We start from the raw sequence: 17,479 nt of genomic DNA, 5'->3' as shown, positions 1-17,479 counted from the left end.
CATCCTCAGGTAGTGTAGATTGTACGTTTTTCAAATCATGACACCCAGGAGGGTTAAAATTAAAGCCCCCCCCCCCCCCCCCCAGTAAACTTTCAGTTTTGATCTGATATGTGCTTTTTCCTAGTAGATGTGCTCAGGTGAGCGATATGGCCCTTGGGCCTCTTGTTGTCCTTCATTTGAACAAACAGACCTTTACCCAAGACTGACTCTTATCAATAAGTCAAAATGGATATTTTACTTGAAAAAAACGTTAATGGTAATCTTACAACAAAGCTCTTTGATAAATGTGATTACTTTAACTTTTCTATTATCAACTTCCCTTACTTATGCAGCAATACACAGGTATATACCTTCATCGCCTGCATACGGAGTTTATATATCTCAGTTGATTCGAAGAGCATGCTCTACGTATGAACAATTTCTAAAACGAGGTAAATTATTGACAAACAAATTGATAAAATAAAAAATATCAGCAGTCTCCTTTAAAGTCATCATTTCATAAGTTCTATGGTCGATACAAAGACCTTGTCAGCAAATACAATTTATAATGAGCCAAATGCTCACTGACGTTTTTCAAACTGCAATTGTTAGTCCAATTATTTACACATTCAATAGACATTAATGGATTTTTACGTTATTTCCAGACCATGACAAGAGCACACGACGGATGTGACAGGTCGGCAGGGGATGCTTACTCCACCATGGCAACCGATCCCACCTCTAATGTTTTAGAGGTCTGTGCGTGCTCTGTTCCTATTTTTTCGTTACTTCCATATATTTCATTCTGAAATGTCTTCTGCTTTTCCTTTTTTTTTAACAAGAAGCAAGTGCAATCGGTCAGCGATTGTACAGCGAGTGCAATCGGTCAGCCGGGATGCACATTCCTCCATGGTCCCTTATCCCATCTCTGATGTTTTTGTAGGTCCACGGTTGCCTCATCCCGATTTGTGTTGTTAAATTGGACTTCAAGACTTCTACTCGGCGCTTATTCTGTTGAGCATGTATTGAGGAACATTAATTCAGTCTCGGGCAATTAACGACTACGACGCAAGATCTTGGTTTACGGTTCTGGATATGTGAATGACCGCAGCAATGAAGTGGTTATTTGACGTAAAACTTCCTCCTAACCTGCCCCGTGGGGATCCGGATGAAAAAGGTCCTCAGTACCCCCTTGCTTGTCGTAAAAGGCGACTAAATGCGGCGGTCCTTCGGATGAGACCGTATAAACCGAGGCCCCGTGTCACAGCAGGTGTGGCACGATAAAGATCCCTCCCTGCTCAAAGGCCGTAAGTGCCGAGCATAGGCCTAAATTTGCAGCCCTTCACCGGCAATGGTGACGGCTCCATATCAGTGAAATATTCTGGAGAGGGACGTTAAACAGTATACAATCAATCAATCCTCCTAACCTTATAAATGAAATAACACTTGAATCCCCGTATAAAGCTGGCGTCTGAAAAAATAAAACATGCAGCACATGGGCTACATCGCTCGTTTGATCAAATGACTTCACTTAATCGACACAACTCTTTTACTATTAAATAAGTAAATTTTGTTTTTATGAATAAAAGCCCACCCTTGATATTTCAGAGAACATTACTCTTGTTACTTGTGATTTTCGGTAATATACATATTTTCGTAAGGTAAAACTTTGTTTAAAAATAGCATTCAATATATATGCTCATTCAGCGTTTAATATTTTCGAAGAGTGGCTAAATTTAATTTGTTTTATTTGGTTTATATAAATTTTCAAAATTAATTTTGGTAAAAAAAAAATGCCCCCTGCCTTTGAATAGCTTTATTTTTTGAACATATATTATTTATTGTCATGTAATTGTGGTAACATGAATTGAAAAAGGATGATTTTTAACAAATATTAATACTGTGAACAAATAACCTATGCAATAAATTGCATTGTATACATTTCCCTCGAATACAATGTACATGTATAATACTTAAGTACAAAGCCCCAAACCCTGAAGATTAATTAATATGAAAATTTTATTTGATTGATTGGTTGTATGTTGTTTTATGTCACATTCAAGTAATAATTGTTTATTTACAGTTGAATCATTTCATTTTTTAAGCATATAATTAGAAAACAATTATTGCTGTTTTTTCGGTGAATACATGTACAATGATTTAGCCATGCACCTGAAGTATAATTATATTCACCTTGCCCTTCGGGCTCGGTGAAAATTGAACAACTCAGGTGGCTACAATACATGTATATAATTCATCGTATTGACCTCAAAAACAGCAATGATTGTCTAATATTACGAGTGTCAGTAATTTAATATAATTATATTACGAAAAATAATAAATAAATGTCTTATATACCATGTTTTGTAATATTACGAATTTTCGTCAATATTACATATTTTCGTAATATTACGATTTTTTTGTTGTGGACTGGATTAATTCACAAAAGTCTGCATGGTGTATGTATTCAATTCTTCAAAAGTGAAGAGTATTTGCATATCATCCATTTGTACTTATGTACACATACATAATACACAGTACATGTAGGTTACAAATAATAAACCGAGATACATTATCTTTCCTTGTTATATGGCATTATCAAGTTGATGCATTATACCCGGTATGTCCCCATTATCGACCCCTCTAACTTGCACAACAATCAACTTATGATAACACCCCCTTTCCATACGAGTCAGTTTTTAACGTGCAGCAGAGAGGTCCACGCACCTTACACTTACAAGAACTTTGACCTTGCCTCTGCAGTGCCCGTGTAATTCATAAAATCCGTGATCATGGCAAAACAAGGTAAGATTTTGCAACAAAAAGGATTTGCATTCTTTGTTACCTAGTTTCTTGAGAGTACTGCCCACTAGGAGGTATTTGTTTTGCTATATGATAACGTAAAAAGAGGGCAATGCTTCATTGTTTACAGTTTTATGTTGTATTTAGGTCATTTTTTTCTCCTAATAAATTTAACAAGATAACACGCATACATTTTCCATGATGTATACCACAGTATTTTCTTTGAAACATTTTTCTATTCGGAGACGCCGCGAACATGGTGAAATTTAAGTTTGCTAGAATTTCATTCATTATAGAAAATGTAAAAGTAATGAGGTCTACCTTAACTATAAACAAGAGAATGAACCATTAAAGTACAAATTAATAGTTTGGAAATGCTCAGTGTGAAACCCAGTTAACGTAAAAAAAAAAGATTTGTCAAACTATAGTTCAGTATATTCTATTTAATTAATTAATTACATGCAGTCAAAAAAAAAATAAAACACAAGAGTACGGAAGCCAAATGTTGCAAACCCAATTATTGGAAAGTATTATGAATTGCAAAATAGCAAAACCCAAATTCCTTTAAAATTGCTAAAATAAACTGTTAAATTTGCTTTTCAAAGTTCAAAAGTAAAGATACGTATGTTTTTTTTTTAAACTTCAAACTGATTTAAGTTACGTTATTGTTAATCTGATTTAACACAGAAACCAAGCTACATTCCAAACCATTATCTGTTGATTCTTACATTTTTGGTTATTGCCATAATCATTTTCAGAATCAATACTGTGCATGACATTAATTACATATTTCTCTTGAAGACATTCAATTCATTTTGGTGGCATTCATTAATGCCCAAATAGAGGTACAGATCACTAATATATATCATTCATCCTCTCCCGTTTCCACTTATCATCAATGTACTCAGCAATATTTTCTGATATATATATTAACTCTTCCCATTCAAGGAGATAACTAGGCTACCTACTATCATGATCGAGGAAACAGACCAGGATGCAAATTGTACTCACTGCACAGTCAACGGTTTGACCTTGCGAATAAATCAAATGTGTCCCTTTAAACAAACAACTGAAATAAATCTCGTTATCTTTATCCGTTTATAGTTTAGTCGGACTTAAGTGATCAACACTAAATAAAGTTATACTTTGAACTTCAACCCATTTAATAAATCAATATGAACTTCGACTCAAGCATGTTAAAGATCGATAGTGATATGCATTAAGGAGACCTTCGATAAAAGATTACTTATATGAAAAGTACAAATGTTTCTTATTAATGATGTATTTTAGAGGAACATTACATAAGGCTGAAACTTATTACAAAAATCGTAAATCAGAAAAAATAGCGAAAAATGACAACCACAAAGTAAAATTCAGTCCATTGTTAACTTTCTAAGTCTTGTTTCGAACTATAAAGAAACTAGTAAATCTGGCAAAACACATTTTTGACAAATTGAGATTATTTTTTAAAGGCATTTAAAATAGAGGAGGGGCAATGCCGACATATATATTCAAATTCTGAAAAGAAAAGATTTATTGACCGGGTAATACTTTTGGATTGAGAGCATAATGCACGAAAAGTGAAAACGATCCACAGCGGAATAATGTCGGCCACACTTTACGGATATAGTGTGGGACGTGGCTGCGAGGCCTTCAAATGATACTGTCTAAACCGAGGTCCGTGTCGCAGCAGGTCCTGGCATGAAAAAGTAATTCTAGGTTTGACAGATATTATGCTTACTATATAATTGCTGTACGTTTGTTTGTTTGCTTAGCGTACCCTTGTAGAATTTTCATTCGTAATGAGACTTTTGAGGACTGCAACTTTTAGACATTTACTTTACTGCACTGAAGGATCTTTTTTTGTGCCAACACCTACTGACAAACATCCCTTCAGTAATTTTTACAAAACTGTGATCCTAACACAAGAAAGGGTAAGAAATCCAATGTGTTTGCATATCAATATGTTTGCACTATGCAACTCCTCTACCAGCTGCATCAGTTGACATAACACTCCAATGTTCTCCAGTCGTGTAGGAGCAAATCTTGTATAATTTTACTTGTAAGTATGTCTTCGAAACTGTTTGACATGGCTGTAATGATAGAAGCTGCGTAATACCCTCAGGGAAAACACCACATTTGACATTAATAGCAATAATGAAAAAAAATGCCATGAAGATGGGCACCTTCGAGCACACGGTGAAGTAGGCATATATAGATTGCTGTGGAATTCATAGTTAGCAAAAGTGGTTAATGCACTGATTCTCGATGTGGTTGTTTCCCTGCTATACTATACAAACAAGTACACATACAACAAGTTGGTTTGCTGGTCTATTTGTTTGCATAGCTTCCCTTTGAGAATTGTCACTCATTGGTGGAGGGCTGTAAATCTGTACTTGGCAAGAATGGCTTCTAACAAGTGAGAACCTTTTTGTGCTAGTACCTACATGCGACAAGGGACCTCGATTTATACAGTCTCATCGTATGGACTAGTCTCCACGTCCCGCAAATGGATTAGAAACCATGGCATAATTAACTTAAGGATTAGAGCCTTAATCTAAGGCTCTAGAATCGCTCTAATCACTCGAAATGAAATGTTGATGTAATTCATACGAAGTGGCAATCTATTATACAGTATACATTTCGATAGCATACATGTACAGTCGAAGTCGCATAGTATTGCATAGTATTGCAATGTCTTGTTCTGCAAAAGGTCTTATAGAAATGCATGGTTTGGGTAGCCTTTTACTATTTGTAGGCTAATATACATAAAGTTACATAAAAAAAGAAACGAGCATTTTTGACTTGGCTGCAAAAGCATAGCACAGAAATGAATTAAAAAATATCTAAATATGCATGGTGTAATGTAGTTACTTGTGTAAGCAAAGATTTCCTCAGAACATCTTGCATATTTTGTAATATCAATGGCAATGCCATATATATTTGTACACTGCAATTTTTTGCATAGGACTGGTTGAACGTTTAAAAAATGGCGAAAAAATCCTAATAGCGGAAGGATATATGTGGGAGTTGGAAAGAAGAGGCTATCTTACTGCTGGAGGTTTTATTCCAGAAGTAGTTATAGACAATCCTGAAATAGTGCGTGCTCTTCACGAAGAATTCGTCCATGCTGGTACCGACGTCATAGAAGCATTTACGGTTAGTGAGGAAGTGTAAATATTACAGTATTTTTAAATTTATATTTAGTTTTTCCCGTCCTTGATCATTGCCACCCCTCTCTTGCAATCTGTAATATTACCTTTTACAGGTCATTAAAAATAGAATGTCATCGACTGATTTTTAAAATGTTACCGTACTTAATTTAGATATTTTGTAGTACTATGGACATCGTGAAAAACTGCGCCTGATTGGTCGAGAAGATGACCTAGAAAGGTTAAACAGAGATGCCCTGCAAATAGCAAAGGAAATAGCCACAAAGCATGGTAAACTACTCGCTGGAGGGATCTGTAATACAGGGGTTTACAACCCCGAGGACGAATCCACATTTGCTACTGTCACATCAATGTTCAAAGTAAGCTTTCATGGGTATATTCTGTTCGTCAGAACAAGATTTCACTATCATCTCCTTGTGGTGTTTTTGTCTTCCAGCTTATTTGGTACTCGAGAGTGTGTTATGAGTGCGATAGATATTTATCCAAAAGAAGCTACTCACAGACAAGTTGATGTTGCAGGGACTTGTTAACAACTCGTTAAAGTCCGCATTTCGTAAATTTTTTGTTTGGTCGTCATAATTGTAACGTAATTGTGAACGACATGTTTCATTCATGGCTATGGCACGCCAAATTCACAAAAATGAGCAAAAGCTAGTTTCACAATTGATAAACTGGGTTTATCGACTGTAAACTATAGTTTACAAACCGTAAACTATAGTTAACGATTCGTTAACTACAGTTTTCATCTGTAAAACTATATTTAACGGTCGTTAACTGTAGTTTACGAATGTTAATCTAAGTTTATCTCTCTGAATAAAGTGTTAACAATAGATTTTGTTGATAAACATAGATTCACGTGTGTAAACTATAGTTTACAATCGTAAACTATAGTTAAGAGTTGTTAATCATAGTTTCACAAATCGTGAAACTATATTTATCAGATCGTTAACTATAGTTAACGGTTTGTAAACTATAGTTTACAAATCGTGAAACTGTATTTATCAGATAATCTATGTTTTGCAATCGCAAATGATTGTTTTCGGTGTTAATATGGTTTACAGATGTAAAATATAGATTAACGTTGTTAACTATAGTTTACAGTCCGTAAACTATAGTTTACAATCGATAAACTAGGTTTATCGCTTTTGTGAAACTATGATTATCTCATTTTTGTGAATTTGGCGTGCCATACATAGCTCCAATATTCAAACAGACTATTGGAAGACATGGTCTCAAAAGACCACGTAAACATAATCATGAAGAACTCGAGGTAATCAATTATTACGAGCATTTGTAGAATCAGAGTGATTTATGGTCATTCTCAAAAACGATGGAGGAGCTTATGAAAAACTAGTTTCTGAAGCTAACGTCCCAGGTTAAAGTTTTTTTTTGATGCAAAAATTTGCTTTCTAGAATTTTCCAGAAAATGAACCGCCTCACCGAATACGAATTTGAACAAGACCACTAATATTTAAGAAAATGGCATATAAAATGTCTGTGCTTATGCAATTCTTTGCTCTTCTCAGACATCGGCTGTTTTTGTCAAGCGCATCCAATAAATTTGTTTTGAGAGTTGAATTTCAGACAAACGTTTATAACAACAATTTTAAAACAAGAAAACATTGATGTAATCATCAATTGTCGCCCGGGAAATATGTAAAGTAAACTATGAAAATGAGTCTTGATCAACAAACCGCTTCGATACGCGTAAAAAGACATGCGTCTAATTGATGGAGACGACAGTTGCAAATATTTTTAAAAACTTGTAGTCGGATAAAAATCAATCAAAAACGATACCATTTTAAACTTGATCAATTCCACAAGTAAATGTTGGCTGCATAAAATATAGAATGAAGTTGGACACACGCATCATGTATTAATTTTCAATTTTAGAATATAAAACACGAACTGCGCAGAGAACGTTTTTATCCGAGAAGTAAAATTCGATGTTCTAAAAAAAGGGACCTGTCGTTGTTTCGATACTAAATGATAAGTAACTTTATATATTAGATATGAAAAACACATATATTTTTACAGATTCACTTCATGAAAGTAAATTTGTTTTGAGATTTATAACAAAAGAACATTCTGATTAACAATCTTTTCAATGTTTAGAAAACCTTTGAGACAAACGTTTACCCCATACACCAACAATTTTTGATTTTTTAAAATAATTGTTTTGATATTTTTACATACTGTCGTTTTTACTCATTTTTCAAAAGATAGGGTGACCATTGAGTACTAAGCTTTTTTACTGCTAATTTTTTTTTCTCTAGAATAGTGTAAACTACCCCCAAAATTATGCTTATCAATTCTGCTATGTGTCTTAAAATCAATCAAACATCCGTCTCTCATAATTTGTTGAATTTTGGCAAACAGTACATTGGTTGTTGTAAGTCCTTGTCGCCAAGTACGGTACACATTTTTGATGCCCATTATATCATTTTTGTTCATTAAAATCCACATGCTCATGTGTAAATTCCACATATTTCAGAGAATATTTCGTTGGGATTCTTAACGAGTTTTACAGCAGCTTTAATTTAGTTTACTGATTCTTTACCATTAATTTTAATGCAGTGTCTCGAAAAGCCATTGTTTTCCAGCTTCTCACAATGAAAATATGTAATTAAAAGTGGTCACATAAACTAATCAATTCATTAAAGATTCAATCATGAGATAAAGTCAAGCTTTATGTCAAATGATTTCTATGTTGTATGTCATAGAGCTCAGGACATTATTTATTGAACAGCCCTTGTAAAAGTGTTGGAGCAGGTTCATTCCAAAGTAAAGAGTGCTGAAATGTTCTTTCTGAATCAGTCTTACATGGTTGATCCTTCCAGGAATGCAGTCTATCAATCACACTGCGGATGTTGAATCTGGCCTTATTCTCTTGAAGAATGACCTTGCAATAAATCTGAAAAAGCTCACTTTTTATTTTAATCTCGCTACAGAAAATGTATAATAATGTATGGAGGGAAAGTGAGACGGAGATTAAAAATGAACTCCTCTTAGTTTTATAGCCCCGAAAGCAGGTTGAAAGTTGTTGGAGCAGGTTCATTCTTATATGCCGAATTTGAAAAGCCCTACCTCTAACAAAGAAGGGACTCAAACTACCAGTCTTTCTTCAGATAAAGCTCGTTAATTTATTAATAGAAATACAAAAGTACAATTGAATTTAATTTTCTCCAGGAGCAAATTGAGTGGGCAGTAGAGTATGATGTAGACTTCATAATTGGCGAAACTTTCAATGACTTGGGAGAAGCCATGCTTGCTTTGAAGGCCATTCAGGACTATGGGAAAGGTAAGGGTTCGACCAAACATATAACATTGAACTCAAAAATGTATTAACCAAATATTTCATTTTATAATAAAAAATGCAGATAATGCAAGCTATGAAGCAAATCCTGTTGCCAAGAAGGTACTTGGTACTATGAAGAATTTTAATATACTTAATGAATCGGTGAAATATTGTTGATGATTTAATATTTTTGTTTCATGAGTATATGTCCATGCATTCTACGGTTCATCTTAAGATATTACTTGCATTGTATCTAGGAGTGCCTGCGGTAATCACGTTGACGGCCTACTTTCCCGACACCACGACAGATGACGTCCCCATTCCTGAGGCGTGCCGTCGTCTGGAGGAGGCGGGGGCGGCGGTGGTGGGGCTGAATTGTGGGAGGGGCCCCAAAACAATGATACCACTCGTCAAGGAGATCAAAAAAGTTTGCAAGGTAAAAATGGAACTCCATTAGTTCTATAACTTTAATAATGTATTATTACATTGTGGAACTTCCATGTTTGGTATATGCCTTCATCAGCGTCAAATATGGATGACACATTGCTAGCTCGGCGATAAGTAACAATTAATCAATCAGAACCTTTTGCATCATTCAGTTGGATGTTTTTGGTAGTTGTTTAAGTGTTTGAAATTTTAATAACATATGATTTCTTTTCCCTAGCTCTATTGGTGAAAGACCAAAAGAGCTTTTGCGATAGTAGGTGTCTGACTTCCGAATGTCAACTCGACCATCTTCTGTAACAATTTTTTCTTCAAAAGACTATTCTTCATGTATTCTCTGTATGATTTCAATAAAATGAATATTAAATGCAATGCACATGGATTTATTTCCTTTCTAGGGTCCCGTCGCCATGTTACCTGTGACTTTCCGCTGCAGAGATGATTGTAGGACATTCCAGTCCCTAAAGGATCCAGAAAATGGTGTGTTTAACCTTAAAAGATCTTCTGAGATTTCATATTTGCGATACATAGTTGAAGAACTTAGCCGCCTTATAATGGTTAAATATTGCTTCTAGTGAGAGAGTAGGATATTATGATATGAGTACATGTAGGTGTTTAGTAAGTTCACGTCACAAGTATGGGTCAATGACATATTATATCCGCGATGCATACTAGTACACATAAAAGTTCAACAGTTGTTTCACATAAGTTTGATACCTTTTATCCTAAAATAAGCTTTGTTCTGGCGATTTTTCAACGTTAACTTTTTGTTTACCTTATTTTATTTCAAAACATGTCATAAGCATTTCATTTCATTAAAAACATATTAAGTACAGGGACATTTTTTTTGTTATTATTATATTAAAGATTAAAAATTTATTTCCGAAACAAGTGCCTGTGATACCAAGGTCTGAAAATATTTCATGTTACTATAGTTTGCAAAAAAATTGTCAGAACAATATTATGTATATAATATATAGATATATAAATATATCATTTATGATAATATTTATTTCCATTTTTGAAACTGTTTTTTGGACAAAATATCATATAAAGATATGCATATTGAGACTTTTTCATTGCCTTACTTGCGCAGGAAAAATGTTCAAAGACAGTTGAATATTTGTGAGCAGAAATCACTGTTGTTTACCATTTGTTTACTTACAATGGAAAAATTCATGAAAATAATTAATTAAATTTCTTACTCTTGGTCTTATATAATGCTAAAAATATTTTAATTTATTATAAGTTATGTAATTAACGGTGTTTTCTGTATTTACATCACAGTGTAGCAAAAAAATGTGTGCAGTGACAAATAATAGTATGTTTTACATGTAATGGTATATATAAGAATATATTTAAAAATTACAATAAGATATTTTTGGGGGTTTTTTTTTTTCAGGAAAACCATTATATCCCTTTGATCTGGAGGCCGCCCGGTGCAGCAGATCGGACATAAAGACGTGGGCAGTGGAAGCTAAGGAAGCGGGGGTGGAATACATAGGTCTCTGTTGTGGCAACGCCTCCTTTTACTTCCGGGAACTAGCGGAAGCTTACGGTAGAAAACCGCCAACTACGAAATATGCTCCTAACTTAAATCTTAGCCATATCTTCGGTAAGCCGAGTAAAGATGATAGATTCAAACGTTCAACGAAAATTAGGGAATTTATGATTGGTAAGGACAACGCATGAGGTGGACAATTATAGAGAATCTATATTAGATTTATCTATCTTTGCACACTCTTATGTGTATACACTGCAGATAATATTAGTTCAACTGACTGGTGATGTTAGGTTAAGTTATGGTTACGAATCACGTGTACATTAATCATAGTTCAGTTAACATGACATACAATTTGTGTTACAGTATTCTAAATCTTTGTGAATAAAAATACAAAATATAATTTTTTTTTGTTTATAAGTGAAGGATGCATTGAAAAGAGAGTTTATGACATTTCTCTGTCTGCTATATACTATTTACTTTCGCTCAGAATAATGCATTCAGCGTTTAAGTAATCGAACATTTTTACAAATGATAATTGTATGTCTTTAACTATAGTATTTCTTCATAGATTATTAAATCATCAAAGTTTATCATATTATATAAGGAAATTATCAAATCTCAAATATATATTTACAGGAAACGTAATTACTCAAAACACACAGGCATTTATAGAGTACTGTATGTTCTTAGCAATAACCATAAAAACTATCTTCACATACTAAACTTAAAAGAAACAATTCGCTAACTTCTTTTTTTATTATTATTATTATCTTAAAAACATTAATTTTTGGCATAAAAGCAAAACAGAAAAAAAAGAACAAAAAAAAATCAAAGAAGTATAGACAAAGACAAAAATAAAAATAAATTGGGAATTCAATGAACACTAAAGATAATAAATAACATAAAAAAAATTAACAAGCATTCACACTGAAGATGCTACATGGACAGTTGTGATTTTAGCCTATGTGCAGCTGCTACATGGCATTTCTTCGACACTGTTTCCTTTGCAAATTGGGGTTCCGCCGAAATTAGGTTTTATATGTTCACATTTCCGAGTCCGCGTTTTAAAGCAATCCCTGAATGGTAACGCTTCTCTTGTACAGCTTGACCAAGTAGACCACTGCGTAAATTCCCCGAACACTGAAAAAGATAGAAAAATAATTGTTAAACTTTATATCATTGAATTAGTATTCAAATGAAAATACAATATATTATAATTTGAATTCTGTTTTAAAATTCGACCATTAATTGCATGGAATGTACAGGACACCTCCAGTCAACATTTCTTGTAGGAATAGGCGTCTTTTTATCTTCATTTAGTATAAATGATAACTTCGAAACCTTTTTGATGACACAAACAATCATCTTCCAAAAGATGATTGGCCACTGATTTTAAAGATAAGAGGAGTTATTAGTTAAGGCATTGTATTATTTTTTATTTTAAAGCTTTTTGACCCCTCTGTGACCCACATGAATGAATATGAAAATTCCATGAAATATATAGCATTATATAGTCAATCATCATCCAAAAGATTTCGAAAAAAATCAATTTTTGACAAATTTTTGGTCCCAAAAATAACAGTGAAAATTCTAAAGCTTTATCGGAATACATATTTGAGTGCAAATCTGAGGAAACCATCTATCATATTTCAAAAAAATCATTGGGTACTTTGAAATTGTAAGAGGCGTTTGAGTTAGATGAAAGTCGGACAAAAGGGCGGAAAATTCAGGCTACACGTAACAACGAAATATACTCAAACTCTCTTTAGAATATATGAGTGAAATGATATATTCATAAATACCAATTTTCACACAAAAAATGGGGAGACGTTGCTACTTATCAGATATAACGTACCATCATTTTCTTGCACTTGAACTGCAAAATGTTGGTAGTAACGTTGTACAGGCTCACACGTCGACAGTCTTTTAATAACTAGAATTTGTTTGGGATGATCCCTTACTTCATCATCGTCTATAGGATTGATCTGCAAAGTCTTATTTCCTCCCTCATTTTCTTGAAATACCACCTTCAAAGGAGCTCGCTCCCATTCTTTGTTAAATTCTGAAATTAGAGAAAGGGAAACAGTTGTGTTGTAATTTTTCCTGGAAAAAGAGAGAGTCATATAAAGCTTCCCAGGAATATTCTACTACAAAGCCAGGACTGTGGAGAGGCAGGAGACTGCCTAGAAGTAAATGCCATTAAATAACGCCCCCGCCCATCAACGTTTTACTCTATGACAATGACTTTATATTAGATCTCCGGACGTTTAAGAACAGTCATTGATGTATATTTGAATTGTTTAGAATTAGATTATCGTAGAAATAAAAGGATACATTACCGAGACTCACTGAAACTACGATAATTCTCGAAGAAATCATTTTGTTAGTAATAAGCATTTTATATAAATTTTGTCAGAATCAGAGAACAATGAATGCAGTTTTACATTAAATGTTCTGACGCTTTATCAAAACATTTAAATGATTACGATTTGAGCATAACCATAACATTTTTTTGCCATTATCATTAATAAAATTATTTATTTTTAGCATTCTGTTATAGGCACGTACAAATATATCAATGGTATGATACTTTTCGAAAGTTTCTACTCTCGAAAGCTCTACACCAAACATACAAATGACGTGGAAAACATGAAATTATTATCTATTTTTCAATTAAAAGATTTTTAGCCATCAGTTTTATCCTTCTGTAGTCTGAGCAAACATCATCCTGTCACATACTCTTTAAGACTGCATATAATATTAGTTTTTAGCTCACCTGAGCCGAAGGCTCAAGTGAGCTTTTCTGATCACATTTTGTCCGGCGTCCGTCTGTCTGTCCGTCTGTCTGTCTGTCTGTCTGTCTGTAAACTTTTCACATTTTCGACTTCTTCTCAAGAACCACTGGGCCAATTTCAACCAAACTTGCCACAAAGCATCCTTGGGTGAAGGGGAATTTAAATTGTTAAAATGAAGGGACATATCCCCTCGCAAGGGGAGATAATCAAGAAAAGACAAAAATAGGGTGGGGTCATTAAAAAATCTTCTTCTCAAGAACCACTGGGCCAGAAAAGCTGAAACTTATGTGGAAGCATCCTGGTATAGTGTAGATTCTAAATTGTTCACATTATGACCCCCGGGGGAAGGGCGGGGCCACAATGGGGAATCAAAGTTTTACATAGAAATATATAGGAAAAATCTTTGAAAATCTTCTTCTCAAGAACCACTGGGCCAGACAAGCTGAAACTTATGTGGAAGCATCCTGTTATAATGTAGATTCTAAATTGTTCGAATAATGACCCCCGGGGGAAGGGCGGGGCCACAATGGGGAATCAAATTTTTATATAGAAATATATAGGAAAAATCTTTGAAAATCTTCTTCTCAAGAACCACTGGGCCAGAAAAGCTGAAACTTATGTGGAAGCATAAAGGTATAATCTAGATTCTAAATTGTTCACATCCTGACCCCCGGGGGAAGGGCGGGGCCACGATGGGGAATCAAAGTTTTACATAGAAATATATAGGAAAAATCTATGAATGTCTTCTTCTCAAGAACCACTGGGCCAGACAAGCTGAAACTTATGTGGAAGCATCCTGGCATAATGTAGATTCTAAATTGTTCAAATAATGACCCCCGGGGGAAGGGCGGGGCCACAATGGGGAATCAAAGTTTTATATAGAAATATATAGGAAAAATCTTTGAAAATCTTCTTCTCAAGAACCACTGGGCCAGAAAAGCTGAAACTTATGTGGAAGCATCCTGGGGTAGTGTAGATTCTAAATTGTTCAAATCATGACCCCCGGGGGAAGGGCGGAGCCACAATGGGGTATTAAAGTTTTACATAGAAATATATGGGAAAAATCTATGAAAATCTTCTTCTCAAGAACCACTGGGCCAGAAAAGCTGAAACTTATGTGGAAGCATTCTGGGGTAGTGTTAATTCTAAATTGTAGGAATCATGACCCCCGGGGGAAGGGCGGGGCCATTATAGGGAATCAAAGTTTTATATAGAAATATATGGGAAAAATCTTTGAAAATCTTCTTCTCAAGAACCACTGGGCCAGAAAAGCTGAAACTTATGTGGAAGCATTCTGGGGTAGTGTAAATTCTAAATTGTAGGAATCATGACCCCCGGGGGAAGGGCGGGGCTATTATAGGGAATCAAAGTTTTACATAGAAATATATAGGAAAAATCTTTGAAAATCTTCTTCTCCGGAACCACTGGGCCAAAAAAGCTGAAACATATGTGCCCATGGAAGGATCATGGGGTAGTGTAGATTTCAGGGTGGGGATGCATTATGTATAACAAGGGGGAAATCTGGTAAAAAACAGAATGGTCAAAGCTTCTCAGGTGAGCGATGTGGCCCATGGGCCTCTTGTTTTAGTTTTATAATGATAGGGTACATGGTGATACCTGATCAGTAAAATCTATACCTTGTGATAATTCATATATCTATAAAGTCAGTTAAAATGCACTAGTTTAAAAGGAGCACACTGATTTAAGACCCTCCACCACATAATGAATTTCTCTTACCCTGGTTTAAAACATCTGCAAATGTATATTCGGTTTGAGGCAAATTTGGAGGATGCGCTACTGTTACTTGAAGTGGATTCCACAAACCCTCTGTAAGACTGAGGGGTTTCTCTGGGAAAAAAGAAAAATGAATTTCATTAACACTGGAATAACAAAAACATTTCTTTTCTATAAGCATAGATTCTGAGAACAAAAAATACTTTTGAATTATTAATGCATTTGGATGTCAAAATGGATCCAGACACTATACAGCAACTTTTATTGCTATTTAAGGTAAGTTAAAAGATACGTCATAACAAAGAAAAAAAAAAGAATTTTAGGTAAAAATTGAAGCAGTATATGTAATTGATATAATCCCATTTCTATTTCAACATACACTGTAGGAACACAAAATTTCTTCGTGATGTCCCTGTTTCACTAAACCAAAATAAATTTTGAATTTCATTTACAATGTCCATATCAACCTCACTGCATCAGGGGACCTGAGTCAACATGTTGAATGTATCTATACAAATCCATTTTGTCTTTCCAAACAATTTTTAGAGAAAGTTGCTTCAATTTAAGGACCCTTCGTCTTTGTTCACGTTTTGGATCAGAGAAGATGTAAAATTTACAAATAAAATAATAAAAACTTACCGTCATCGTCGACAAATGTGAATCGGAGAATTTTCAGGGATTTATCAACATTTGTTTTGTTGTAGACATCCACCCGAATGGTGAATAATTGATCCACCACATCATTGTCTTCGGCTTTCAAAAAGAAGCCGTTATGGTCACGAGTTGTATATAAGCTCACAGGAAAAGCCGCTCCTTCTGTTTCAAAAAAGAGATAAAATGATGTAATCACGAAATTTTTAGCATAAATGATAAATTCTGAGCGTTTTTAATATATTTATTTAATTACATCAAATCCAGAAAAATGATTATTTCAATTAGAAACACGTCTTTCATTTTTTGCTTCTTTTGAAAAACATCACAAACCTCTACATGTTGACGGACATTCACGTGACAGGCTGTAGACAAACTCGCTCTTCTCTTCAGAAGTTACAGCAAGAGAACTCCCTCCCTCCACAATAAAATCAGACAGGTACTTAAACGCTAAAGGAGAAGATAAAATCATTAAGCTACTATCATTATTACACAAGGCCTGACTCTAGATTTAGCTAAATGTATTGTATAAACATTTATTTTATTTTATTGCATTTTATTTCAAGCTAAAATAAATTTTCAACCGAAATTATCAACAAAAAAAAAGTTTTGGTTCATTAATGAATATTCATATTAAAAATAAAAGCATGTTAATTACTTATATATTTTAGCAATAAATTTCAACTTCATAATTACTCACACAAAGATTGCACCTGAGTCCCTACAGGTAAAAAGAAGACAATTTATTTCTTTAAACAACATTTAGTGATTTATCTACGATGCTTCAAGATATAATGGTTTTAAAAATACAGAAGTTCTATAAGGTTTCTATTTTATTAGTGAGGCAAACCATGTTTCAAAATGGTACTAAACGCATATATGTCACCTCTTTATGTTTACCTCATGCAAACGTAATGGTTTTCTCTATTTTGTTTCAATTCGTATAAAGATAAAATAAAACCACATATGTACTTACCAGCAAACAGAAAGGTCGAAATCATAAATGACGAAAACATCTCCTCCTCTTGGGATCGTCAACTGAATACAAACAGATTAAGTTAGCTTATAAAGGAAGAAAGTGATACTAACTTGTTATATT

At 34.1% G+C, this 17,479-nt stretch overlaps 2 protein-coding genes across 2 annotated transcripts; one reads left to right on the top strand and one right to left on the bottom strand.

Annotated features, from left to right (window-relative positions):
• Window positions 1–2,733: 2,733 nt before the first annotated feature.
• On the top strand, window positions 2,734–11,548 carry LOC134240913 (S-methylmethionine--homocysteine S-methyltransferase BHMT2-like). The gene is made up of 7 exons (XM_062723025.1): window positions 2,734–2,784; window positions 5,750–5,940; window positions 6,119–6,313; window positions 9,144–9,255; window positions 9,510–9,688; window positions 10,095–10,176; window positions 11,099–11,548. Exons 1-7 carry the CDS (start codon window positions 2,772–2,774, stop codon window positions 11,386–11,388), a joined length of 1,062 nt encoding a protein of 353 aa, XP_062579009.1. The 5' UTR covers window positions 2,734–2,771; the 3' UTR covers window positions 11,389–11,548.
• Window positions 11,549–12,044: 496 nt separating this feature from the next.
• LOC134240923 (uncharacterized) lies at window positions 12,045–17,398 on the bottom strand. Its single transcript, XM_062723034.1, has 7 exons — window positions 17,357–17,398; window positions 17,081–17,101; window positions 16,714–16,830; window positions 16,369–16,545; window positions 15,733–15,843; window positions 13,056–13,262; window positions 12,045–12,340 (listed from the first exon to the last, which is right to left on the bottom strand). The coding sequence occupies exons 1-7, from the start codon at window positions 17,394–17,396 to the stop codon at window positions 12,162–12,164; spliced, it is 852 nt and encodes a 283-aa protein (XP_062579018.1). The 5' UTR covers window positions 17,397–17,398; the 3' UTR covers window positions 12,045–12,161.
• Window positions 17,399–17,479: the final 81 nt, after the last annotated feature.

This window comes from Saccostrea cucullata, unplaced genomic scaffold (assembly GCF_032062105.1).
Source record: "Saccostrea cucullata isolate Sc308-1 unplaced genomic scaffold, CSIRO_AGI_Scuc_v1 ctg753, whole genome shotgun sequence".
In the NCBI taxonomy this organism is placed as follows: domain Eukaryota; kingdom Metazoa; phylum Mollusca; class Bivalvia; order Ostreida; family Ostreidae; genus Saccostrea; species Saccostrea cuccullata.
The sequence above is the reverse complement of the archived record's forward strand: the minus strand, read 5'-3'. Positions and strand labels throughout refer to the sequence as shown.